Genomic DNA, 27054 nt, shown 5'->3' on the forward strand with positions numbered 1-27054 from the left:
ATTCTGGTGGTAAATCTAAATACCCAAACTCTATGACTTCAGGAGCCAGATCGCTAGGTCCAGTTGTTTGGGAACTGGGTGCATTATTTCTCCATGGTTCTGTGTAAGATGCATGGGTAATAACCTTAGCTTTTGATGTGGTACTTGTGAGAGTTGTAGCAGCGTGGTGAACCACGGCTGTCTTGCCCACGTGGGTGCCACTAGTATCATTGTCATTGAATGTTGCTGCAGTTTCCGAACCAGTAATGGAATTAGTGGTAGAGGAGGGAACGCGTACGCAAATCTGTTGGACCAATTTATCCATAGTGCATTGCCCTGGGACCTTTGGTGTGGGTACCTGGATGCGAATTCTTTGCATTTTGCGTTCTGATGATTGGCAAACAGATCTATCTCTGGTTGCCCCCATTTTTGGAAGAGTGGCTGTAGTATTTGGTCGTGCAGCTCCCATTCGTGCACTTGTTCTGACTGTCTGCTTAGGATGTCTGCTATTTGGTTTTGAACTCCTGGTAGGTGTTCCGCTAACAGGTAGATCTTTTGAGGCATGGCCCATCTCCATATGTCCTGTGCTAGTCTGGACAGTTGGAGAGAGTGTGTCCCCCCCTGTTTTTGAATATAATACATTGCAGTCATGTTGTCTGTTCTGATCAGGACTGCTTTGCCTGTTATTTGCATTTGGAAGGCTTTTAGTGCTAGAAATATTGCTAATAGCTCTAGGTAGTTGATGTGCAGTTTCTTTTGCTGCACACTCCACTTCCCCTGTACTGTGTATCTGTCCATATGCGCTCCCCATCCGGAGAGCGATGCGTCCGCTGTTATTATTACTTGTGGAATTGGCTCTAGGAACGACCGTCCCCTGGAAATGTTTTCTGTGTTCCACCACTTCAGAGAGCGATACGTCCGGTCGTCTACCAACACCAGATCTGTAATCTGCCCTTGAGCCTGATTCCACTGTGTCGCTAGACACTCTTGTAGTGGGCGCATTTGTAGTCTGGCATGTGGTATTAGCAGTATGCAGGAGGACATCATGCCTAATAGTTGCATAAACACTCGTGCTGGTAGTGAGTGTTGTGGTTGAAATCTTTGTATTAACCCGACCATTGTCTGTACTCTGATTGGGTTGGGGTATGCTATTGCCTTTTCTGTGTCTACTGTAGCCCCCAGGTATTGCTGAATCTGGTTTGGTTGCAGGTGTGATTTTTTGTAGTTCACCGTGAACCCTAGGTGGTGCAGCAATTGAATTGTCTTCTGTGTGTTGTGAAGACATTCTTCCTTTGACCTGGCCTTTATTAGCCAATCGTCCAAGTATGGGAAGACATGTATTTGTTGTCTTCTTAGGTGTGCTGCCACCACAGCTAGGCATTTTGTGAAAACTCTCGGTGCTGTTGTGACACCGAATGGAAGGACTTTGAACTGATAGTGTTGTCCTTCTAACACAAACCTTAGGTATTTTCTGTGGGCTTTGTGAATTGGGATATGAAAGTAAGCGTCTTTTAGATCCAGTGTAGAAAGAAAGTCCCCTTTCTTCAGTAAAGGGAGTACTTGTTGGAGCGTGACCATGTGGAAGTGCTCCGAATTTATGTAAGCATTGAGAGGTCTGAGGTCTAATATTGGTCTTAGGGACCCGTCCTTTTTGGGGATCAGGAAGTATAGAGAGTATACTCCTGTGCCCTGTTGATCTTTTGGGACCTTCTCTATTGCATGCTTTTGTAGAAGTGCTAGCACTTCTTCTCTTAACAATGTCAGATGATCCTGACTCATTGGACGCTGTTTGGGGGGGAATCTGTGAGTTCTAGGCAATAACCATGTTGGATAATTTGTCTCACCCACTTGTCTGACGTGATGTTTTCCCAGACAGGTAGGAACTGTGATAGACGTCCCCCGACCGGTGTTATGTGGTCTGGGGGAGTTCTATGAAGTCACTGTTTTGGTGTTGAGGCGTTGCGGTTATTATTATTTCCGCGGCCTCTTCCCTTATTGTTGTTACCTCTGTAACTGCCTCTTGAATTACCTCTGGGTGATGTAGGTGTGAAAGATGTGGATTGCTGATTTGTTCCTGTATTCTTTGAGCCCCCTCTATAGGTGGATCTACGAAAGGAACCTCTGTGTGTTGGCTGTTGCAATGCTCCCATTGACTTAGCCGTTTCCGTATCTTTCTTCATTTTCTCTAATGTCTCGTCTGTGCTTGAACCAAACAATGTCTTCTGATCAAATGGTTTGTTCAGTAGGGCTGTTTGTACCTCTTGTTTGAATCCTGAGATTCTAAGCCATGCGTGCCTTCTTAGCATGACACTAGTGTTAATAGACCTTGCTGCAGTGTCTGCTGCGTCTAATGCACACTTAATGGAAGTATTTGTTATTATTTTACCTTCCTGTATTAATTGGTCTGCCTTCTTCTGATGTTCCTTTGGGAGATGTGTAAGAAGTTTTTCTAGCTCATCGTAATGTGCCCTGTCATAACGTGCGAGTAGTGCTTGTGTATTGGCTATACGCCAGCTATTCGCTGCCTGTGATGCTACTCTTTTACCTGATGCATCTATTAACTTTGACTCTTTATCTGGTGGAGGAGCCTCTCCTGTAGATAACGAGTTTGCTCTCTTACGAGCGTTTGAGACCACCAGCGAGTCTAGCGGTACATGCCCTCTAATAAATATTGGGTCCTTTGGAGCCGCTTTGTATTTTTTATCAATTCTTGGGTTTAACACCCTGGCTCTCACTGGGTTTTAGAATATCTCATCTGTGTGAGTAAGAAGACCCTTCAACATAGGGAGAGTACCTGATGTTCTCTGTGCATTAGGTAGAGTCTCTAACAAGAAATCCTCTATTTGAGGTTCTGTATGTATATCTACCTTATGGTATTTCGCTGCCCTATTAATGAGCTGCACAAAACCTGTGTTATCATCAGGTGGTGAAGGCTTTGAGGGATATAGCTCTGGGTCGTTGTCTTCATCTGACCCTACATCATAATTTTCCCATGGATCCTCCTCATCTGGGATAGTTTCGTCATCCCCTTGAGGTTCTCCCTCCCCCAGATCACTGTCTACATCTGACTGAGGTGTAGCTGGTCTTGGTGTGGAAGGTGTAGGAATATTTGGCCTATTGTGAGGAATAGGAGAAGAGGGTGTTAGTCTAGGACGAGGAGAAGCAGGAGGAGTTATATTCGTCCCCATTGTTCTCTTTTTTGAAGGAAGAGGTTTATCTTCTGACTGTTCACTCTTTCTCTTCTTCGTGACCACTTTCCCAGTTTGTGGATCAATAAACAAGATCTTTTGTTTGGGATCTGTCTGTTGCTCCTGAATCGGTACCGAGGGTCCTGGTTCCGAGAGGTGCTTTTGTTTTCGATCGTCCGATCTTGTTGTTTTCGAAACCGAATGTTTGCTCGATTCCGACTTTCTTGGTATCGAGTGTCTCTTGGGCGATAAGTCATATTTATGTTTCGACATGGAATGTTTCGATCCCGAGCTGTCCTTTGTATGTAGCCTCGGTGCCGAAGTCGATGTCGCCCTTTTCTCTCGGATCCGACATGGTGGGAGTCCGAGTGTTTCGGTTTCAGTTTCGGTTTCGTTGCCGGGCCCGAAGGCGGGGCGTCGGAAACTTTTTTCAGCGGTTTGACCGGGCCCGAGGGCGGGGTCGTTACCGCACGGGGTCGGTTTTTCGGTAAGGGGACGTCGTCACTCACGGTTTGTTGCTCGATGAGTTCTTCAGCCTCCGACTGGTCCCCTTCCGACCCCGACTGGTCCTCTTCTTCCTCGATTTGTTCGTCTCCGAACAGCTCCGGGATCGCTTCCGCCTGCATTCTGGAAACCTCGTGTCTTCGAGCTCGACGATTTCTAATCGTTAGCTTGGAGGAGAATGCTGCGCAGGCTTCGCAGTCCCTGGATTCGTGTTCAGGCGATAGACAGAGGTTGCACACCTCGTGTAGGTCCTTGTGTGGGAACTTAGCACCACACGTTGGACATTTTTTGAATGGAGTCCTTTCCATGGACTCCGGGCTTGACTGCGTCGAGAAAGGCCTCCTGTTCTTCGACGTAGTTCCAAGTTTTTCTCTTCTATTTTGAATTTGTAACGCGTCGGAATGGAAATGAACGCGTTCGAATAACAATACCGTCGAATTGGAAAGGGAATACGCGCCGAAAATCTTTCTTGCGAAGTTGATCTGGAGCGTCTCGATCTTCATCCGAACCCGATGGCGGAAAAAAACAATCTAAGGATGGAGCCGATGCCCATGCGCACTACCAACCAAGGGAGGAGTCACCAAGAGACAAAAGACTCTCCAAGAGAAAAACAAAGTGCAATCATCCGAGCCCAACACCAGATGGCGATCTATTCATAATGTACCATCTGCAGCCCATATGCCTCGAACACATGGCACTGTCCGGCTCTTAGCTTATATCATTGTCTAGAAACCTCTGGTACTTATTTAATCTTCAACTGGTCTGTGAAGCATGCCCATGGGTACAGCAGTGCAACATCTTATGGCTCTGGGTATATATTAATTCTATCAAGAATGTTCCTTCCTTGTCAAATAACTTCAAATGAATACTTTTAACCTTGCCCTTTCCAACACAGCCTGTTTCTCTTCCCAACAGCTGTCCCTATGCTATAAACCTGGATACACTCTATTGCTTGTTGGGAAACCATAAGCTCCCCCCCCCCTCCCCCCCAAAATACATTATTAGCTATGGTATGTATCAAGGTCCATTTTTTGGTCACAACACACCTTCGAAAACAGAGCACCAATGTTAAGCCCCAAACCAGATGGAAGAAAAAAGTAATGCAAGATGGAGTCTGTGTGCTGATGCATTGTAGGTTTCCAGCTACATGATCACGAGTCATTCTTAAATCAAACTCTTGAAGTAAACAAATTGTAATATTCAAACTCAACAGTAGATGGTAGAATAGCACAGAGAACGTGAACTTCACAGTTAGCAAATGGCAGTGTCGTGTTATACACCACATTAGTCTCGCCTGAGCCAGCGCATCTGCTACACTGCGAGACATTTAGTAAGTGGATTTTGAAAATGCTACCACAGGCTTTTGGTGGCCTCAAGCTTGCGGTTACGCGCGCGGCCGCCATCTGTCTTTCCTCCGTCACGGGTCATTAAGTGCATCGCGATCACTTTCACTTTTGCAGCCGCGGGGCGGTGTCACTTTCACCTCCCCCACCACAGAGCGCGTCTCGCGGCTGTGCGTCTTGTTTTAAACCGGTTAGTGCATGCCAAAATTCAGTTTGGATTGTGCACTCTCTGTATTACCGTTAATTATACATAAACATCTACATACTGCGGATACATTTTATTTAACGTGCATTGAATGGGCACAGTGCTGCTTTCTTGTAAATATTAAGGAAGTGAGCAACCCGGAATACCCTTGAGGGCTTGGGTAAGTAAATATAGAAAGGTAAAGATGCCTTCAAGGGACTTTGTTCAATCTAAGTTTTGTTATTTAAAATTAGTATGAGAAGAACCAATTTATCGTCCTTACAATGAGTGAATCAAAACTGATCAAATCGTGTTGTCAACATGAAACATATAAACAAAGACACAGGGTGTATACGAAAAAAGTGTTTTTATCAAATAATTCATTAAGAAAAATCAGCTTCATATACAGACAAATAAGCGAATAAGATTTTAGGACTGTGGGTACACATAAAAATAAATTGCTAAGTGACTCAACAGAACCTAAAAGACACCTATCCCAAAACACATTGAGTAAAACAAAGCAAGGGATGAAGTGCAAAGTCGACGTTTCGGTTTCTTAGCAGTTATTTGATGAAACCATCCTCAGGACTGTAATCAGTTCAGATCTGTATAGAAATATTGTAGTCTGCAAGTTAAAAGATATTTACAGTTACAATATTACATTGGCTATATTCGACACACCCTGGTGACAAAACAATTACACTAAACTGTAGCGACAAAAGACATAATATTTACAACATATACGTGAACATAAAGTTCATGCTTCTAAAGACAATATCACTTTGTGGTTCATTAATTTAAAAGACAACAAGCATTGCATTGGTTTATTCTGTCCACAATAAACATTTACTTCTCATGTTCTATTTATAGTAAAATCAAAAACATTCTAGAACCATTTTATGTTCAAACAAACCATTTAACTCTTGGGTTGACAGACCTATATTGCATCAGGGTCATTGTATCCATATCAAACAAATGGGCGCATACATTAAATCATTGCTATGAAGACTTCATAGTTGCAAATCTATATGTTCAGCATTAATGCGAAATCATTCAGTTAAAGAAATTATATATAGGATGTTATATGAAACCCTTTTTGAATCAGTAGTGGTGTCCATCTATTAGTCTAGGGTTGTATGCTTTGTAAATACCTGTTTGCGGATTATCGTCATCCGCAAGAAGATCTTGGAGGGATCACAGTATCCTAGGGACCTGACTGGAAATTAAGAACTTATATTTTAGATTTATATATTAGTGGTCACAAGAAAAAAACCTATTTAGATGTTAAAGGACATACCTATCGAATGCGGAGACCGCTCATCCAAGTTGGATTTAGCGTCTGAACTTCACTCACATAGGGTTCACGTATTCATACACAGTAGAATTCATCTAGAAAAAGTAATGGTAGATATTTTCACGATGTGTTCAGTTTTTATAGAAAGAGCCCATTACTACTTAGAGGTAGATCTTACCCAGTGTATGTTAGGTGAATTATTATCAATTTTCTGAGAAAAATCAGGGGTCGATGCACATAATTTGCGCTTAAACGAGCCTGTGAGCAGTCAAAGATCCTGCAGTGCCTGTCAGAGGGTACAAGAAAGGGTGCACATTAGATGCTCAAGTTTCTTAAATCTATTGGCATTATAATACTTGTAATAGCCTGTGGAGCATCCCACGATATACAATAGTCTTAGGTTTAAGCTTTAGGTGGGTCACTATCATTTGTGCTGCACAGACAGTATTTTAAGCGGGAGCAGCCTAGTTGTAGGTGCATATAGATACGAAATTATGTACACGCTGCTCACGTTGTGTTCATTAATCACAGCAAAACGCTATCAAAAATGCAAGCACGCGCTACTAACGTTGCGTGCGTTTGTGGCAATTGGACGCTGTTAAAGTTATGGGCAACTTATTGCACAGAAGTTAAAATAAAAATGAAACTGGGAAGCCTGACCACAAGCGAATTTCAATTACAAAAGGCGACAAATTTCGTCTGCTACCTTACTCTATAAAGAGCGCAGCATAGTTTTAAGCGCATTTAGTTTCAGCTAGGCGGTCGTACGATTCTTACCTTAAGATGCAGCGAGGTGAAGTCAATAACGCGTGTCATCAAAGTGAAGCCACGGTTTGTTATCGGTCTCGCTGACATTTAAAGTCAGTGTTTGGAAATCGAAATGGGACTAAGTGTTTGGAAATCGAAATGGGACTAAGTTTGTCAGCCATTTTGAACTAGTCAAATGAATGCTGAGGACATATATGTGTCACGTTGGAATAAAACAAGGGAATTATTCTGGAATTACTCATAGAACATCCGTATTTTCATTTTATGGAAGCAGTACACTTATTTTACAGAAAATAGATTACAATTATGGCATACGAAATTTTTTTTTAACTGCATAAACATATTGATATGTACAGCTGTTATTTCAGTGTTGGATATGTATTGTACAGAGGCATAGTGGGAAACTCAGTCTAAATCGAGGATTATCCTAATTAGTAACTAAAGAACATACATCATAGATTGTTGAATGGTTCACGTAAGGCATGCAAGAGAATGCCATTCTGTGGCTGAGTTCAATCCTCGTTTTACAGTGTCAGTCAGGCAAATCAGTTTGCCTTCTCGCAATGTCAGCACTTTGTTGACATTGTTTTGCCTTTTGTTAGGTTTTATAACTTCTAGCACCCACCATGTCATGTCAGTTTCTTTGTGTCCGAGTCGCAGGAAATGCTCCACTAGGGGAGCGGTTTCCTTCTTGCAGCGAATGCGCGACTGGTGTTGTAAGATGCGCTTCTTTATAGGTTGAATTGTTTTTCCCAGGTAATGTAGCAGACAGGGGCACTGAATGCAATAAACCACATTGGTGGTATTGCAATTCGAGAAACTTTTGTTTGTAAACTGGATGTTATTGATTGTGCAGTTCTTGACTGTCATAGTAGTAGCACAAGCAGCACAGTTATTACATTTAAAGTGGCCAACTACAGGGCTGAGTTGCCTCATGTTATCTACAATGTTGTCTGTCAAAGGATGGTCATATGCATGGATCAGCCTGTCTTGTAAATTAGTGCCTCTTTTAAAGGCAAATAGTGGTTTCTGTGTAAATTCTGGGAAGGAATGGAGTAGATTCCATTGTTTTGACACGATTTTCTTAATCGCATTGGAATGCGTGCCAAAGGTGGTAACACAAACTATATTGGGTTCATTTGTCCGGTTCTTCACTGTCAGTAAGGCCTCACGGTCTTGGTACCAGGCCCTTTTCATTGATCTCCTTAGTAGTTTTCCTGGGTAACCACGGGTAAATAGTTTGTCTTTTAGCTTTTTGGCTTCCTGAAAATAATCATCTTTATATGTACAGTTTCGCCTAAGGCGAAGAAACTGTCCAAAGGGTAGACCGTCTTTCAACGCCTGCGGATGATGGCTGGTATACTTAAGTAGCGTGTTTCTGGCAGTTTTTTTAGTGAATAAGGTGGTGAAAAGTTGATTATTCATATCCACCTTAATTGTAATGTCCAGAAATGGCATCTCAGTATTGTTGTATTCCAGGGTGAATTGGAGATTAGTATTTCTGGTGTTAAGCCAGGTGTGAAATTCTTTCGATTGGTCAACAGTACCTTCCCAAATTAAAAACACGTCATCAATATAACGTAGCCATTTAAGAATTCTTGATGAGAAAGGGTTGGAGGGATGCCAGATGTAATCATCCTCAAATTGGGCAACATAGATATTCGCAATATCTGGGGCAAAAACTGCGCCCATGGCTACCCCTTTCTGCTGTTGGTAAAACGTGTTTTGATAAAGAAAAAAGTTCTCACACAGAGGTAATCTTGTGCATTCTATGATGAATTCAGTTGGAACAGAGTGGGGTCTGGGTCTGGATTCCAAAAGTTTGTGAAGTAAATCTAGGGCTTCAATCTGTGGAATATTAGTATACAGACTTTCTATGTCCATAGAAGCAAGTATACTGGTTGTTGAGTCAAAGTGGAATTTCTCAATTTGATTTATTACTGCTGTTGTGTCCCTGATGTACAAACTTTCTGAACAAGAAATTGCAGTTCTTTCAAACGGCCTCAGTTTCGTGCCAACCTACAAGAACGATCTTTTCCAAACAAAATTGGAACTTTACCGCTTCTTTCGAACAGTCAGGTTAAAAAACTTTTTCGCAAGTAACACATCCGATCCAAAACTAGGCTACACAGGACTCAGGAATCCCTCTACCTTTTATCCACCCAATGCCATGGTCAATAAAGACATCATCACCTTTGAGAACGCAACATTACTGGAGATAGAAAATCTTTTTAAAACTCCACGAAAATACACCTCCAACTTACCCAAAGAACAACAAATAGCCCTTCAAAATCTCCAGAGGCTACCGGATGCACTACTCAAACCGGCTGACAAGGGGGGTGGCATAGTCTTATGGCAGAAATCAAAATATGACGATGAAATGCTCAAACAACTTTCCGTCCCTGCTCATTACAAAAAACTTACTTGTGACCCGACCAAAAGACTAACTACAGAAATTACAAATCTAAGTCAAAAAGGTTTGAAGGGAGGATGGCTTAATGAGAAGGAGGCTTCATTCCTAGTCAATAAAACACCCACTACACCAGTGATTTATATGCTCCCGAAGGTACATAAGGACCAAAACAACCCTCCGGGACGTCCAATTGTCTCGGGGTGCAATTCAGTCCTTAAACCATTGGCGCAATACGCAGATTTTTTTATTAGGCCATTTGCTGTGGAACGCTCTACATACATCAGGGACACAACAGCAGTAATAAATCAAATTGAGAAATTCCACTTTGACTCAACAACCAGTATACTTGCTTCTATGGACATAGAAAGTCTGTATACTAATATTCCACAGATTGAAGCCCTAGATTTACTTCACAAACTTTTGGAATCCAGACCCAGACCCCACTCTGTTCCAACTGAATTCATCATAGAATGCACAAGATTACCTCTGCGTGAGAACTTTTTTCTTTATCAAAACACGTTTTACAAACAGCAGAAAGGGGTAGCCATGGGCGCAGTTTTTGCCCCAGATATTGCGAATATCTATGTTGCCCAATTTGAGGATGATTACATCTGGCATCCCTCCAACCCTTTCTCATCAAGAATTCTTAAATGGCTACGTTATATTGATGACGTGTTTTTAATTTGGGAAGGTACTGTTGACCAATTGAAAGAATTTCACACCTGGCTTAACACCAGAAATACTAATCTCCAATTCACCCTGGAATACAACAATACTGAGATGCCATTTCTGGACATTACAATTAAGGTGGATATGAATAATCAACTTTTCACCACCTTATTCACTAAAAAAACTGCCAGAAACACGCTACTTAAGTATACCAGCCATCATCCGCAGGCGTTGAAAGACGGTCTACCCTTTGGACAGTTTCTTCGCCTTAGGCGAAACTGTACATATAAAGATGATTATTTTCAGGAAGCCAAAAAGCTAAAAGACAAACTATTTACCCGTGGTTACCCAGGAAAACTACTAAGGAGATCAATGAAAAGGGCCTGGTACCAAGACCGTGAGGCCTTACTGACAGTGAAGAACCGGACAAATGAACCCAATATAGTTTGTGTTACCACCTTTGGCACGCATCCCAATGCGATTAAGAAAATCGTGTCAAAACAATGGAATCTACTCCATTCCTTCCCAGAATTTACACAGAAACCACTATTTGCCTTTAAAAGAGGCACTAATTTACAAGACAGGCTGATCCATGCATATGACCATCCTTTGACAGACAACATTGTAGATAACATGAGGCAACTCAGCCCTGTAGTTGGCCACTTTAAATGTAATAACTGTGCTGCTTGTGCTACTACTATGACAGTCAAGAACTGCACAATCAATAACATCCAGTTTACAAACAAAAGTTTCTCGAATTGCAATACCACCAATGTGGTTTATTGCATTCAGTGCCCCTGTCTGCTACATTACCTGGGAAAAACAATTCAACCTATAAAGAAGCGCATCTTACAACACCAGTCGCGCATTCGCTGCAAGAAGGAAACCGCTCCCCTAGTGGAGCATTTCCTGCGACTCGGACACAAAGAAACTGACATGACATGGTGGGTGCTAGAAGTTATAAAACCTAACAAAAGGCAAAACAATGTCAACAAAGTGCTGACATTGCGAGAAGGCAAACTGATTTGCCTGACTGACACTGTAAAACGAGGATTGAACTCAGCCACAGAATGGCATTCTCTTGCATGCCTTACGTGAACCATTCAACAATCTATGATGTATGTTCTTTAGTTACTAATTAGGATAATCCTCGATTTAGACTGAGTTTCCCACTATGCCTCTGTACAATACATATCCAACACTGAAATAACAGCTGTACATATCGATATGTTTATGCAGTTAAAATTTATTTTCGTATGCCATAATTGTAATCTATTTTCTGTAAAATAAGTGTACTGCTTCCATAAAATGAAAATACGGATGTTCTATGAGTAATTCCAGAATAATTCCCTTGTTTTATTCCAACGTGACACATATATGTCCTCAGCATTCATTTGACTAGTTCAAAATGGCTGACAAACTTAGTCCCATTTCGATTTCCAAACACTTAGTCCCATTTCGATTTCCAAACACTGACTTTAAATGTCAGCGAGACCGATAACAAACCGTGGCTTCACTTTGATGACACGCGTTATTGACTTCACCTCGCTGCATCTTAAGGTAAGAATCGTACGACCGCCTAGCTGAAACTAAATGCGCTTAAAACTATGCTGCGCTCTTTATAGAGTAAGGTAGCAGACGAAATTTGTCGCCTTTTGTAATTGAAATTCGCTTGTGGTCAGGCTTCCCAGTTTCATTTTTATTTTAACTTCTGTGCAATAAGTTGCCCATAACTTTAACAGCGTCCAATTGCCACAAACGCACGCAACGTTAGTAACGCGTGCTTGCATTTTTTATAGCGTTTTGCTGTGATTAATGAACACAACGTGAGCAGCGTGTACATAATTTCGTACCTATATGCACCTACAACTAGGCTGCTCCCGCTTAAAATACTGTCTGCGCAGCACAAATGATAGTGACCCACCTAAAGCTTAAACCTAAGACTATTGTATATCGTGGGATGCTCCACAGGCTATTACAAGTATTATAATGCCAATAGATTTAAGAAACTTGAGCATCTAATGTGCACCCTTTCTTGTACCCTCTGACAGGCACTGCAGGATCTTTGACTGCTCACAGGCTCGTTTAAGCGCAAATTATGTGCATCGACCCCTGATTTTTCTCAGAAAATTGATAATAATTCACCTAACATACACTGGGTAAGATCTACCTCTAAGTAGTAATGGGCTCTTTCTATAAAAACTGAACACATCGTGAAAATATCTACCATTACTTTTTCTAGATGAATTCTACTGTGTATGAATACGTGAACCCTATGTGAGTGAAGTTCAGACGCTAAATCCAACTTGGATGAGCGGTCTCCGCATTCGATAGGTATGTCCTTTAACATCTAAATAGGTTTTTTTCTTGTGACCACTAATATATAGATCTAAAATATAAGTTCTTAATTTCCAGTCAGGTCCCTAGGATACTGTGATCCCTCCAAGATCTTCTTGCGGATGACGATAATCCGCAAACAGGTATTTACAAAGCATACAACCCTAGACTAATAGATGGACACCACTACTGATTCAAAAAGGGTTTCATATAACATCCTATATATAATTTCTTTAACTGAATGATTTCGCATTAATGCTGAACATATAGATTTGCAACTATGAAGTCTTCATAGCAATGATTTAATGTATGCGCCCATTTGTTTGATATGGATACAATGACCCTGATGCAATATAGGTCTGTCAACCCAAGAGTTAAATGGTTTGTTTGAACATAAAATGGTTCTAGAATGTTTTTGATTTTACTATAAATAGAACATGAGAAGTAAATGTTTATTGTGGACAGAATAAACCAATGCAATGCTTGTTGTCTTTTAAATTAATGAACCACAAAGTGATATTGTCTTTAGAAGCATGAACTTTATGTTCACGTATATGTTGTAAATATTATGTCTTTTGTCGCTACAGTTTAGTGTAATTGTTTTGTCACCAGGGTGTGTCGAATATAGCCAATGTAATATTGTAACTGTAAATATCTTTTAACTTGCAGACTACAATATTTCTATACAGATCTGAACTGATTACAGTCCTGAGGATGGTTTCATCAAATAACTGCTAAGAAACCGAAACGTCGACTTTGCACTTCATCCCTTGCTTTGTTTTACTCAAGGTGTTTTGGGATAGGCGTCTTTTAGGTTCTGTTGAGTCACTTAGCAATTTATTTTTATGTGTACCCACAGTCCTAAAATCTTATTCGCTTATTTGTCTGTATACGAAGCTGATTTTTCTTAATGAATTATTTGATAAAAACACTTTTTTCGTATACACCCTGTGTCTTTGTTTATATGTTTCATGTTGACAACACGATTTGATCAGTTTTGATTCACTCATTGTAAGGACGATAAATTGGTTCTTCTCATACTAATTTTAAATAACAAAACTTAGATTGAACAAAATCCCTTGAAGGCATCTTTACCTTTCTATGCTTTCTTGTAAAGCCAGGATACACAATATAAATGTAAGGTGTAAGGTGTTTTGTAGCGCGCTCAATTACTACCGGAGTATCCTGGCGCGAATGACCGCTGGGGAACCCGTCCTGGCTTTCCCTGTGAGATGGTCCCATGCTGGGTATCTCCAAGGTGAAGCCAGGCATCCCCGGCGTCTGTGGGGGGCCGTTGTAGCGATGAGGCAAGCTTAATGCCCAGAGTTACCGAGTGTGATCACTGCCCAAAGTGGGCACCGAGGCGAGAATTATCAGTCTGCTGACCCTGGTCCTCGACCCTGCCGCGTCGGGAATCGAACCCTGGTCCCGGGCCGTTCTCAGCCTCCGGGTCTGCCGCCTCTAACCAGTGAGCCACACCTCGCTACTTATGCACCCTTTGTTCTTCTTGAATCGTGTAGCCATTTTCATCATAGGGTTGAGCGGGCCAGATGGGGAGGTAGGACACTTTCCAACGGGGCAGCGCATCTGGGAATAGACTACATTTGGCCATGAAATTTCAAGCTGATAGGAAGTTGTTTAGGAAGAATCTTAAGACGTTTCTTTTTGTCAAATTAAACTGCTGAATTTTTGTAGTTCTGGTTTCTGCTTACACACATTAGCGCCAAGACGCCATGGCAATCGAGCGCTTTATAAACTCTTATCTTGTCCTATCATAAATCCTTTGGGTTTATATAGTGCCGTAAGGCTAGGATGCTTTCATACCAAGTAGTGAGTACTGCGCTACAGCGTCTGGGCACATCGCAAGATTCCAAAATGCACCCCACCAACAATTCTTGGCAAAGGGCATTACTGGGTGGCGGTCGAGTGATGCAATTGGAGAGTGGCTGCGGTGCCCCTTTCAGCACTCACCGCTTTGTCTTGCAACAAAGTGCTTGTTGGAAGTCCCAATGAACTGCCTAAAACAAAGACAATCGACCTGAAATGTGATGTGGGCAACCGAATTCAGCGTTGCGCCCAACTAGCGTCCCTCGTTTATATACTGGAAAGTAGGATGGATCAGTCCCCATAGCAGTGAGTGAATGCAGGACCCCTGGTGCCCCCTCCCTGCAGTTGAGAACACAATAGCGACCACCAGGTCCAGCAGAGAAACCCAAACGAAGGCTTTGTTTACAGACTGCAGAGACTGGTCGCCGTGCACTCCCATGTATACCGGCGCAGCTGCTTGGCTCACTCAAGTTATGTGCCAGGCTTGGTTGATGGTTAAGAGGATGGGGGCGGCTCGAATTCACTACTGCAGTGCAAACTGGCCACGCGAGAGGAACATACCTCGGAAACCCGTTTACCTGCTGCACATCTTGCCATCCATCCATCTAAGGATCCCTAGCTCGTTACCCTGGTGACTCAGCCAGTCAGGTACCGTCAAGGTCTGATTCAGCTTTGTTGGATTTTGTGTTTATGTAACCATCATTTGTAGTCTCCTGTTTTTCTTTGTAATGTTTTGTTTTGTTCCACTTATCTTTTATAACTTAACTGGTTCTATTGTACAGCGCTCTGACACCTTCGGGTAATGTCTGTGCTTTATAAAAATGCACTAAATAAATAAAAAATAAAAAGCCCTTGTGATCGGCAACGGCGTTGGTTGAAAGACTTCCGCCTCGAGCCACCCGAGCTGTGCATTACGTCATAGACGCGTCGCTTCCTGTGACCGCTTTCAACTGAAAGCGCCTTTCTGTGGCGTGTGACTTTTTATTCTGTGTTCGTGTAGCCGTTCAGCAAACTTATTTAGGGCCCACTGTGGCTGCCCCTTCTTAAAGACAACCTTCACTGGTGATGGTGAGTGTGACGTGCTATCCATGCCACACCTACTGCTGTATAACTATAGGCGTGAAGGGTAGGATGCAGTTACGCTCACCTTTCGGCCATAGAACATCCATCGGAGGTCCTAAAATTTGAATTTGTAGACCTATCATTTATTTTTTTAGTTGTTTGTGCGAACTCCTACTTTGCCAAACTCAAGTGTATCCTTGGTTAAGTTATTATTTATGCCGTTTTACAAATACATATTTATTATATTTACGGTATTTGTTTGTGCCAACTATGAATCGGATGCCTAGTCACCCAGCAATGGTGCTCCCTAGACCCTATCGCTCTATCTCGCCCTAATATTTTTCGCCACCTCCTGGCTTGCTTCCATTTTCCCCTTTCCCTCTGTCTTTGCTCTTGCTCACGTTCTTCCACTTTCTGCTTCCGACTTCTAACCGCACAGTCCTCACCGTAGATGATTCCCGAGGTTTCAGACTGGATCCAGAAAATCAGTACTATTTCTGCGCAATGGTAGGTAACGTTGAGTGGCACCTTATCATTAGGCGACTCTGCATCAATATTGTCTGCGAGGAAAGGGACGTGTGGGGTTTGTATAGGACCTATCCATTTGTTCCTTTCTTCCTTAACAGTGGGGATTCGGAGAGCTACTTCGAGCACTTTTTTTCTTAACGTTGTAGTCTATTGTTTTTTTTAATTTTACAGATATACTTACCAGACTAATGTAAACATTACACTATGGGCATCATGCTTGGTGTAGACCAACCCACACAATTTGGGAACAATTCCAAAAGTTTGAAAGGCAGACTCGAAAGATTGCACTATCTGCCATATGCCATCAATGCATCCCGACACATGGACTATAAATATTGTACTATTTGTATAATAAAGTTAATGCAACTAGACCCAAACCGGCACTTTTGGTATCATATGCTTCCACAATAATAACAACTGCGTAAATGTTTCCTAAGGCAAGCATGCATCACGCTGCATGACCGAGTGTGTAGTAACTGTATAGCTCTTGAATCCCTGAATAATGTGCTGCATGGCTAAACACTTATAAGGTCCCAAAGGTGAGACCTATTGGATTTGCCAATGTTTGTTTTTGAGTTTCCAAACTGTATATCAGGCCAGCTAACCAAGCTCTACTGTGATTGGTGAGAACAGGCAGGTATTGAGATGGAGCGTTTTCAGTTGCTGGCAGCAGCTAAACTATGGGACTCCTTACACCTTCCTCAAAGCAGTAAACAGAACTGTCAACAACATTGCTTTGCAACAGATGCCCTAACAGTTGATTCATGCTTTATTGTTTGTTTTTAGTTCATGAGGCTTGTCAGACTCTACAGCACCAGGAAGATTTCCAATCGAGCACACAATTAATTAATGGAACTCATTTAAACTGAACTGTAAGCCTAACCATGATCCTAAATTAATTTACATTTTGTTTGTAAATTATGTATTAACCTTCCTTCTAACCACAAGCCTACCCTAATTCAAGCGTAATATTAAATTATATGAGAAACAAACCCTAAGTGGAAGATTAACGAAAACCAAAACAGTGTCCATGATGAAAAGCAAAAATAAAGTGTGGGTGTTTGCAGATGACCTCCTGACCAGTGTTGTTATTGTTATTGTTATTTTTGATTTGTAACGCGCTCAATCACCTGCAGGCCTCTAAGCGCTCGGGAATCGATGGTAAACAACAACTTTAACAGTACAGAAATGCGTCCACTAGTCTGAATGGCTCACAAGGACCTCCTAAACAGCAGCGTTTTCAAACCTTTTCAAACCAGTGGTACTCTCTTCAATACAATGAGTATCTGTGCAGGTCACTTTTCGTTCCTGTCGACCCTGGAAGAATGCACAACAGCAGTTTCTGCTTTGAGACGTTTGCTGTCTCCTTACATTGCTCACCATATATCACTGTGCAAGGCTGAACTGCAAGCACTTTACTTACTATTGGGTTTTGGCAAAGTGGAACACTTTCGAATTGCAGGAAGCCTTGCTTAAATTATGTTGCAGACCTGTTAAGCTGTAAAGCATTTTGTTTGAACAGGCCTCCTCTTTGGGGGAACCATATGACCTCTGACCCTGGAGATCTGCATGTATAGTGCCTGTATTTTCAGTCTCGGGAGGAGTCTGGTCATTGGTGTTCGCCATCAGTCTTCCTCGACGCGTCTAAATAAATGCGCATTTTAGTATTATCGGAGTAAAGTCTTGTTTTTCTTCTACACCTTAAATTAAACAAAAATGACCAATTTTAAAAGGCAAACTTATTTAACCAGAATGCTAAATTAAACTAACTTTAATGATAATTTTTACTAAGCACGCTAATGCCAGAGGGAATCTTGGTTCTAGGGTATGCAAGACTCACAGCAGAGTGAGACGAATGAGGGAGAGTGAAAAGCCAGGGTTTAAGTTATTTCTTGAAGGAGGAAAGATTTTTTCAGATGCAAAGGCATTTTGTTACAAAGTTTGCGCGTAGAGCAAATGAAGCTCCTGCCACCCCATGAGACTATTACATTTGACAGATTTAAATGTGGGTATTCCCTTATGCAGACGACCAGCTGCATTCTAAAAGTCGTTGTCCAGACGCTTTGGCCGAATTGAGGGTATGATTCAATAGCAAAGCAATGGTGTCGTTGAAATAACGACAGTAATGTAAGGTCCAGATGAAGTAATGGGATTGATATTGGTGTATTAGTAGGACACCTTGCCAATGCTCACACCACTCAGCCAAAAAGCCTGCAAGCATCCACACATCCCAGGCTTAACACGTTCGAAAACTTGCCTTTCCATTGGCACTCTGTCTCACACAATGCAACACAGGAGGTACAAAACCATCTCCGTAGACAATAGGCACTACAGGCTCCGACACACCACATCCACCAGCAGTCTCACCCAACGCATAGCGCGTGTCACAAAACACACTCCAGGAGTCGCCAGGCTCTGCCAGCACACTGAAGCGAGCACATGCAGGTATCCAACAATAAAGGGAACATTTCACCTAGTGCAATGGAGGCTTCACTCAGCACACTGCCATCAGTGTGCAACAGCTTGTTCCCATCCCTCCCCACCTCCTCCAATCCAGACAGTAAAGACACCAAGTTTAAAAAAAAACATTTATATGACAAAAGGAAAGACAGTAGTGATGGGCTAACGTCAGACAGATGTGTGTTACAGCTGGACAGAGCATACACAGTTTATCCTGGGACCTGGGCTGGGGACATGCTGCTTGGGGAGAACAGACTGGGAGCTCTTTTCTAGGTGTGGCAGTAGGCGGAGACAAAACTAAACAAGGCCCACAATAGGCTTTGTGTAAAGAGAAGGGAGGGAGTGGTCAAACTGGGTTGCTCCTTTCAAAACATTCATGTTTCCCTCTTAGTGTACTTCATTTCAAAATTAATGTGTCTTGTAGAGTGCAACAAAAGTAACATCAAGTGATGCACAGACTTTTATCTGCACAAAAAAAGGCGCAAAAAACCCACAGAACAAAATGTGTTTCGCTATTCATTGCCAGCAAACCCGGTGCCAAATGCAAGAGGAAGGGCACAACAGCATAACATCACAAGAATACCAGGGTGAAAGTCTAAAGGGTTTCACCCATCTACTGATCGGCCCAAAATTGTATAAGAAAAAACATTTCCCATGTCGATGACATATGTCTACAGTTTATGAAGAGAATGTTATGTTTTTTTAAAGTTTGGAAGTTAGTCTTTGAAGAATAGCAGACAGAGTTGGACAAGATAGAGAAATCAACTGACATGGTGGTGGCCCTGAAAAGCCATAATGGCAGGGACATTGACAATCAAATGCCACAGACGAGAGGCCTTTCAGAAAAACACTAGCCAAGATCAATTGATTACCCACTGTTCTTTGGTTGACAAACAGGTCTATTCACAAGCATCTTGCTGAAGAAAAGACATATGCATGAATAGACATCCTGGTTTAAACAATACTTCTACCGTCTGTGACAGAAAAGTCTGACACTTCAGTTAGACACAGGAGCAGAATGCAGGCTCCTGTGGCACAGGAGGGACCCCCAAACCTCTTGTGGCCCTAAAAAAATCGTTAGGTGGCTCCATTCAGTCCAAGGTCACTATAGATCTGTGAGGAATGGTAGACTCAAGGGTCTCTCATCATATTCTGCAGTTGCACCACTTGCCATGCACATTCCATTTCTGCATGCCTGTGAGGTTGTCACCCACCAGACATCTTTACTAAACCCCATTGGATAGCTTCTCCCTTTTATTGCTACATGTTTGCAATAATTGGCCCTGTCATGTACACCGAGCGCACCTTTGGATTAGAAATTACCACCTTTGTGTGTCTAGTGGCAGCCATGTTGAGGTCTGTGGTACAGCTGGAGCCTCACCCTTCCCTCTTTGCTTCTTTTAGGTTGGGGATGACTTGCACAGAGGCGACTTTAATGTAAATCCACAGAGAAGTAGCTGAGGGCTAGAAATGGAAAGGGAACAGTGTTTTGCCAGCGAGGCGCCTTTTATTGTAGGCTTCTTGCTAATTAAATTACATTTTGGAGATGCAGCTAATAAAATAATAGACCTTAGAAAAGGTACTGGAAATACCAACAAGGTTCCAGTGTATTCTTTCCAACATTTTTACATTTGTTTTGGATAGACCTATGAGAAGAATCTACGTTTTTAGTGAAAAATTACTTTTCTTTTGATGGACTAGGATTACAAGAAATCTCATATCTAGCAAAGTATTAGATTTTTTTAGTTACCATTACAGGAGGCAACTTTTTTGCAGAGAATAGGAGGTGATTGGTTCCAATGACAGCTCTTTAGAAAATACCAACAGAAATCTAATTTAACTTCATCTCCACAGAACATTCACCCAAAGTACTTTATTAAATTTGCATTTGCTAACCGGCTAAATATGGTGCTGTCTTTTCATAACTGTATTCCTTACTATTTTTTCCCCTTTACAGATTATCTTTTGCTTTCCAGATTCTGTCTTTCCACACACTGACCCAAACCCTTTTCCAGTAGGCGTCCCTCTTATTTTAGTAAGCATCAGTTTTCTGCCACTATGCCGGAAAAATCCTGGTAGACACAAATAATTCAACAAAACCTGACTGAGCGCCAGGTCTGTCCTGTATAAAAAATAATACCAAAAAATACAATAAAAAGTTCCAAGTTTAAAAGGGGAGGATTTCCACCATCCGTGGTGACACAGAAAATTGCTGCTTCCAGGATCGGTTAGTTGTAGAAAGAATGCTGCAAGCTAGCAAAGTACCGAATCTCGCACAAAAAACAAATTATAAAGGCATGTATTTTGTTTCACTTTGGACTGAAAAAAACTTCAGGCACATCTGAAGGGAAAGCATGACACGTCCCTAAAAATGTTTGCTGCAATGCAGAATCGAGGAGTCTGAAAATGTTACCTGTGCAAGAACCCACAAAATCAGGAACCTTGTGTGCCCTTCACCTACGCTCTAGTGTATGTTCTTATCCGTACAGCCCAGGTCCTTCGCATAGGGTGGGTGCAATTTATTAATGTAATCGAACAGAGTCATGGCATAAGAGCTCCCAGTCAGTATCTCCCCTCTACGGAAAACAAAGCATTGGGGCAGAGAGACATGTTGTAGGGAAGCTGAAGGACTATGTGTCAAACCAGAAACCAGGTGGTGACGAAAAGACGATTGGGGTAGAGAACACGGAGGCTGTGGAATGACTGCAAGTGGTGTAGTTAGAATGTACACAAAGTGGAGTTAATGATGGGGTTTTGTGAGAGAAATGTGTAGGGTTTTCAGATCTGCAGAAAACCGGATGGACGCCTGGAAGAAGCAGAGCGCTTGGTCTACTCACACCAGTCTCTGCACTGCTTCCATTTTGGGCTTAGGCAAGCGCTTTGCACCTTTTCCCTTGGGAAGTCGCTGCTTGTGAACTTACAAGCTGCCCATGGTTGGGACATAGGAACACCTGGAATATTACACAAGAACTACTGGAACCACTGGAAGAGCTGGTACCGCTTATGCCTATCGAACGCAAACAAACCTGGCATTCTCTTGGGGAAATGGTGCTTCAGGGAAAGAGGAGAGAATATGCGAGTGGGAGAGAGTTGGATTGTAAGAGGAACAGGAAGACGCAGCACCTGCGTGTTTGAGGCCGGGAAGTGAAGAGATAGCGGGAGCCTGAGGGAAAGAATGCTGAGAAAAGGGGCAGGTCAACTGTCGGGAAAGAAAGGGGAGAGAAGACAGGAGTGAGCGGGTGGGCGTGCAGTGAGGGAAATAGGAATTAGCTCCACAGGTTTATGCAGGAAGGAAGAAACAGAGAGGATGAAAGATAAGGTGTTGTATAGAGTAAACTAAAGAGTGCCCGTCAGACCAAGAAAATGGACTGGGGACGGTCAGTAGGACTTTGTGAAAACAATGCCACCAAATGTATTGGTCCTTGTTCACTGGCTAAAGGGTCACTGGCAAGTCTAAAATGCCATGCCTGTGGTGCAAACCTGGAACCTTTTCTACGACAGTGGCCACCATGCCTTGTGCGATGTTGGAGCAGTCAACAAGAGTTGCCAGCACTCACTAGGAGTAACTCCCAAGGTGCAATGCTTCAAAAGTCTCAGGTACTTATCCAACATTTCACCCCGGGATGGTAATTGCTCCTATCACCGCCACCAAGGTGGTGAAACAGTGGAGCAGACACAAACCCCCACTGCAGGTGTAAGTGATGGAGCATTCAATTCTACTACTGCGGTGAAATGGTGGAGACGTTGCCACCACCAATGGGGTAAAATGCTGCAGCAGCCGTCAGCACAGTCACCTCCCATGTGTAATGGTGACGCTGTTGTTGGAGATGTCGTTACCTGTCAGGTTCAATGCTAGGGCAATCGCTACCCCTGAAGTGCAACACCAGAGCGGCCACTTGGTCCAGGTAAGGGAGCAGAACAGGGAGAAGTCACCACAACAAATGGTACTCCCTCCACTCTTACGCCTCCACCCCACGGCCCAGTGCATTGGTCTCATGACATCTTTTCAGGCTGATACTGATCAGCAGAGTCTACCGTGGGAGCCTGTCTGAAATCCCCAGCTTCATTCACAGAGGTCTTCCCAAAGAAATCTTCCTCCATTTGGATTAAGCCAGAAGCGGTTCTAAACTAGGGTTAGGAAAAGGAATTTGCAGCCGCTGCAGAGATTTTAAATCATTGCAGAAGCCTACTTGCAGACACGCTAATACAAGCCCTGCAGCATCACACCCTCCCCCAAGCACGGACCTTCCCCATACAAAGTAACAATTTAATTAGGAAGCAGGTGAGAAGCCCTGGGCTCGCGAGCTTGTCCTGCCAGTGACAAGCCTATCTCCATCTGCTGCAGAGGGGCCTTCAGGAGGATCGGCAGACACCCCTGTTTATGAAAGTCCGGAGAAGCACTGGGGCAGGGTCATTCCCAAGTCAGGTAGAGCCTGAAATGTAACTAATCGTCCCACACACCATCCCCCTTTTAGCGGCAAAGGCCTTGCCACCAAGTGCGCCTTGCAGATAATTCAGAGATACCTGCATGTAAGAGAATCTCGTGTTATTTTTACAAGCTAGTGCATCTTTGCACTAGAGCGCCGGCTGATAGATGGGTTAACAGAACAGGGCACAGAGAAAGTTGCTAGGTATGGAACTAAAGTAACTGTTTTCAAGGTTTCAATTAAATTAGCATTCCTGGAGAAAGCCTAGTGGCAGTGTCTGTGTAACTCTTTGCTTGTGTGTCTCTGAATGTGTGCGTGCAGGCATGCATGTGTTCATGTGTGTTCCAGTGCAGAAGGAAGGGATCAGATGTTTTCTGGAGGTTTGTGGCAAAGGGCGGTGAGGCCTCATATGGTGGCAAATTCTCCCAGAGGCCACTTTGGGAGTTTCACTAGCCGGAGCAATGCATCGGGAGGGCCGGCGGAATGTTAAAACAATCAAAAATAAATAGTTAAACCATTAACAAAAAAAACCCTAGGAACAAAACCCTCTGAATGAGGTGAAAGTGCGAGATGGCCCAAGCGGGGAGGAAGGGAGAGGCGGTGTCATTTTGTGGGTGAGAGTTGGGCCATGTGTTGGTTCTCACCCTGCCGTCCCAGTGGGGCAGGGAGGAGGTGGTGATTTTTTTATCCACCTACTCCTGGTCAAATTACTCTCCGTCTTGTGATGCCTCTCCTCCCTCCTCCCCCCTTTTGGATTATTCAGTTCATCTCTTCAAAGAATTTGTAGGTGGGATTTTCATAACCATGGTTCTGCATCTTGCTCAGTTGGCGGTCCTTTGGGCTAACCATGGGGTCCACCTGCACGAGCCGAAAAGAGAAAGAAAGCAGAGAAGAAATGGTGAGACCAACCTATTTGGAAATTCAAAATACAATGCATTGACAGTACTTTTGCTCTCGCCCTTTTTACACAAGAATCTATCCACTGTAGTTTTCTGTAAGTTTTTCTGCATTCATGATTATCTTATCATTCTCTACTCTTTATTAACCTAGGCAGCATCACATCCAGGTGTTATCTGGTAAATATTATGCTCCCTTGTAGTTATTGGTCCTTATCCTCCTTTCTAAGTGTATCTTATCAGTATCAAACTCCCTGATAAATCTCGGTCTCTCTTCTGTTCTCTGGTCCTTAGCCTGTTTTTTTATGCAATCCTCTGGTCTTATCTCGTTGGTGTCTTGCATTTCTTGCTCTATCGTCTAGTCAGAAACATGTCGACTTAATCTGTATAGAGATATAGAGGGCCCAGTAACACGATCCACATATATACCCATTATAATTTTATAATAACACTCCTCGTCCACACCGCAATTAAAGTTTTTTTATTTTGGATGAGTGTGTTTTTTATCCACCTCATACCCGTGTGTGATTTAACATCTATCTCTGGACACTACTGCGCTTTCCAGTGGTTGCCTCAGGCTTGAGGCTCGCATACAACTCAATAAAACCCAATGGTGATGCAATAAAGCATCAGTGTAGGCGGAGAACCAAGATATACCGCCATTGTTCCTATAATGCGTGTAAGAGTGTTTTTTAAGAAGGATAGAGAACCTAGGTAACGCAGTTACAAGTTGTCCAGTATCTGATCCCTCTGATAATCTGGTCAGGATTCTGCTCTCACTGGTTGATCTGTTCTATGTAGCACTCTGAGGTCTATTCAGACATTATCTTGCTCTCTTGTGTTATAAGATCAAGGCCCTTTTCCCTGAGGTTTATCTGGTCATTATAATACACCCTCTTTAATTGTCAAGTCAAGATTCTGCTCTTTCAGGTTTATCTGCTAGGTTCCTCCTTACTTTGCTCTATTTTGACAGCTGGTAAATATACTGCAGCTGTTTTTTTTAACTATCATTCCTTTTCTCTGGGCTTTATCTTGAGCACGTGGGAAAGGTCTGATTACATTAAAACAGCTTACAGTGCCACCTGAAGTACATACCTCTACAATACCATGGCTGATGGTCCCATATGGCTTACGGCGGACAAGCAGAAGGCTCATAATAATCACCATTGCCACAGCGACCGCCACCACTAACAGGCCAATAAGTGCTCCTTTATTAAACGTGACCAAGGTATCTGGCTCCTGTGAAAAGGGTATAAAAAAAGACATAGACAAGGTGGATAAAAGTAGAAAATAGACTGCAGTAAAGAACGGGAGGGAGACGGCAGAGAAAGCAAATAGGCCCAAGTGGCAAGATACTAGAAGTAAGGGTAAATGGCACAGAGTGACAAATAGTTTTAAGAGAGGACAGACACAAAATGGGGAGGGTGTAAAGAGTTTAGAAGAGAGAAAAACAAACGATTGATTGCGGTAAAACTTAAGGGCAATGGAGAGGTAAGCGGTAGATGATATATAGGGACAGGATTGGAAATAGAGCAAGATGATGCAGAGGTAAAAAATAAAAAAAACAGAGAAAAGAATTTAGAAAGTAAAAGGGTGATGAAAACAGGAGAGAGAGAGGAAGTATTAGATAAAAATGGAAACTACTGCAACATAAGCCCTCCCAATGCCTAGCTGAGGAAGTTAACCCTGCCATGTGGCAAAACTAATACCATAAGCCCCTGATTTTCTGAGATTCTGTTCCTGCATCATATACACAAAAACAGACTCAATCAACAAGCAAATGTGCTAACAGCACATGCAGCTGTAAATTTGTGGTTTTTAAGGGAAAAAATATATGTTTGGGAAGAAACCTAATGAAGAAGAGCACAGAATAACATCTAATTCAAATATTTATCATATAGAATTTGTTTATTCCAAGGTTTAGGTTTGATCACATTAAAAACAGAAGAACATATTTTGTTTTAGGTACTCTGGATTATCAACGTGTGAAGCCAGTTACTAAATTCTACCCAAAGATTAGAAGTTCCATAATAATTTGGAAACAGCATTCTGATTAGCTATCAAATGTGCGGTGTGTTCTTTAATAGTGGATTTGGAAACTACTTCAAGATAAAATTACTTAAAAACACAAATCTAGTAGGGAGCAAGATGGGCCTCAGAGCCCAGCTGGACAGAACCATATCAAAGACATCTATGGGCATATTTAATTTCAAGTATTCCTGCAATTTCTCCTGCAGTGGCGCCGATTTGGCTGCCTAGTGCCAACACAGGCACTCTTGCATCATGTTACAAGGATGCCTGCGTTGTAAGGTGGATTGTTTTTGTGTATGAATGAGCACTTTCCTGTACAAAAACAATACCCTGAGACATTTTTCTCTGTCTGCGTGCTGCATAGAAAGAGGAAAAAACAAGGAGAAATAAACAGATTTCTCCTCGATACGCCTCACTAGTAGAGGTGTAGGTTTCTGCCGCATTCCCACGGCTACCATTTCTGGTAAATCTGGGAATGCTTCAAAATGTATGGATGTTGCGTATGACCACCCACTCAACACCCATGGAACGCCTCCCTGGCGCACAGTAAGGCAACTCGAGGATTTGCGTTGCATTGCTTTTTTCAAGATTTATGAAGCTACTCAAAGCCACTCAAGGTGGCCTTGTGGGACTTCATAAATCGAATTATTGAGCTGTGTTGCTCTTGCACCACGTTGCGTGGTGCAATAGCGAAGCAACTGAGCTTGTACATATGCCCCCTACTTTGCAAGAGGGTCCAGGAAATGAGTGTGATGAACACCTGACCTGCCACACACACCATTCTTACAATGCATTTGAACTAATGAATATAGAATGCATATGGAATAATACACCAAGTACCGTAATGGACTGGTTTGTTTATTTGGCCCAAAACCATCATCAAAGGCTCAAAAAACATAGGGCGTTCAAAGGCACAATCACCGATTTTGATCTGTTTCAACACACAGTAGGGGACCTCTGTGTAAAACCTTTGTGTAAAACTGTGTAAAACAAGTCTCCTCTTCTGCCTTTGGTGAATACCACTTGCTCACTGATGTCTAATGTGAGAGGGAATGTGGGGGGAGTGATTAGCATTGAGAAACATTGTGACATTGAGGGTACCACCTAAGACCACGACCATGTTTTAAATAGGTTTTCAAGCTCA

At 42.5% G+C, this 27054-nt stretch overlaps 1 protein-coding gene across 2 annotated transcripts in view; it reads right to left on the minus strand.

Annotated features, from left to right (window-relative positions):
* Window positions 1-18670: 18670 nt before the first annotated feature.
* APLP1 (amyloid beta precursor like protein 1) overlaps window positions 18671-27054 on the minus strand; it is a 244753-nt gene continuing 236369 nt past the window's right edge. Inside the window, exons 15-16 of one of the 2 annotated variants that reach the window (XM_086929990.1) lie at window positions 24975-25118; window positions 18671-23841 (exon numbers count right to left, since the gene is read on the minus strand). In XM_086929990.1, coding sequence (XP_086786116.1) covers window positions 23743-23841; window positions 24975-25118 — 243 coding nt within the window. In that variant the 3' untranslated portion in view covers window positions 18671-23742. The remainder of the gene's footprint in view (window positions 23842-24974; window positions 25119-27054) is intronic. The other variant, XM_086929991.1, reaches the window with a different exon arrangement.

The sequence above is a fragment of the Lissotriton vulgaris genome, chromosome 7 (genome assembly GCF_964263255.1).
Source record: "Lissotriton vulgaris chromosome 7, aLisVul1.2, whole genome shotgun sequence".
NCBI lineage: Eukaryota > Metazoa > Chordata > Amphibia > Caudata > Salamandridae > Lissotriton > Lissotriton vulgaris.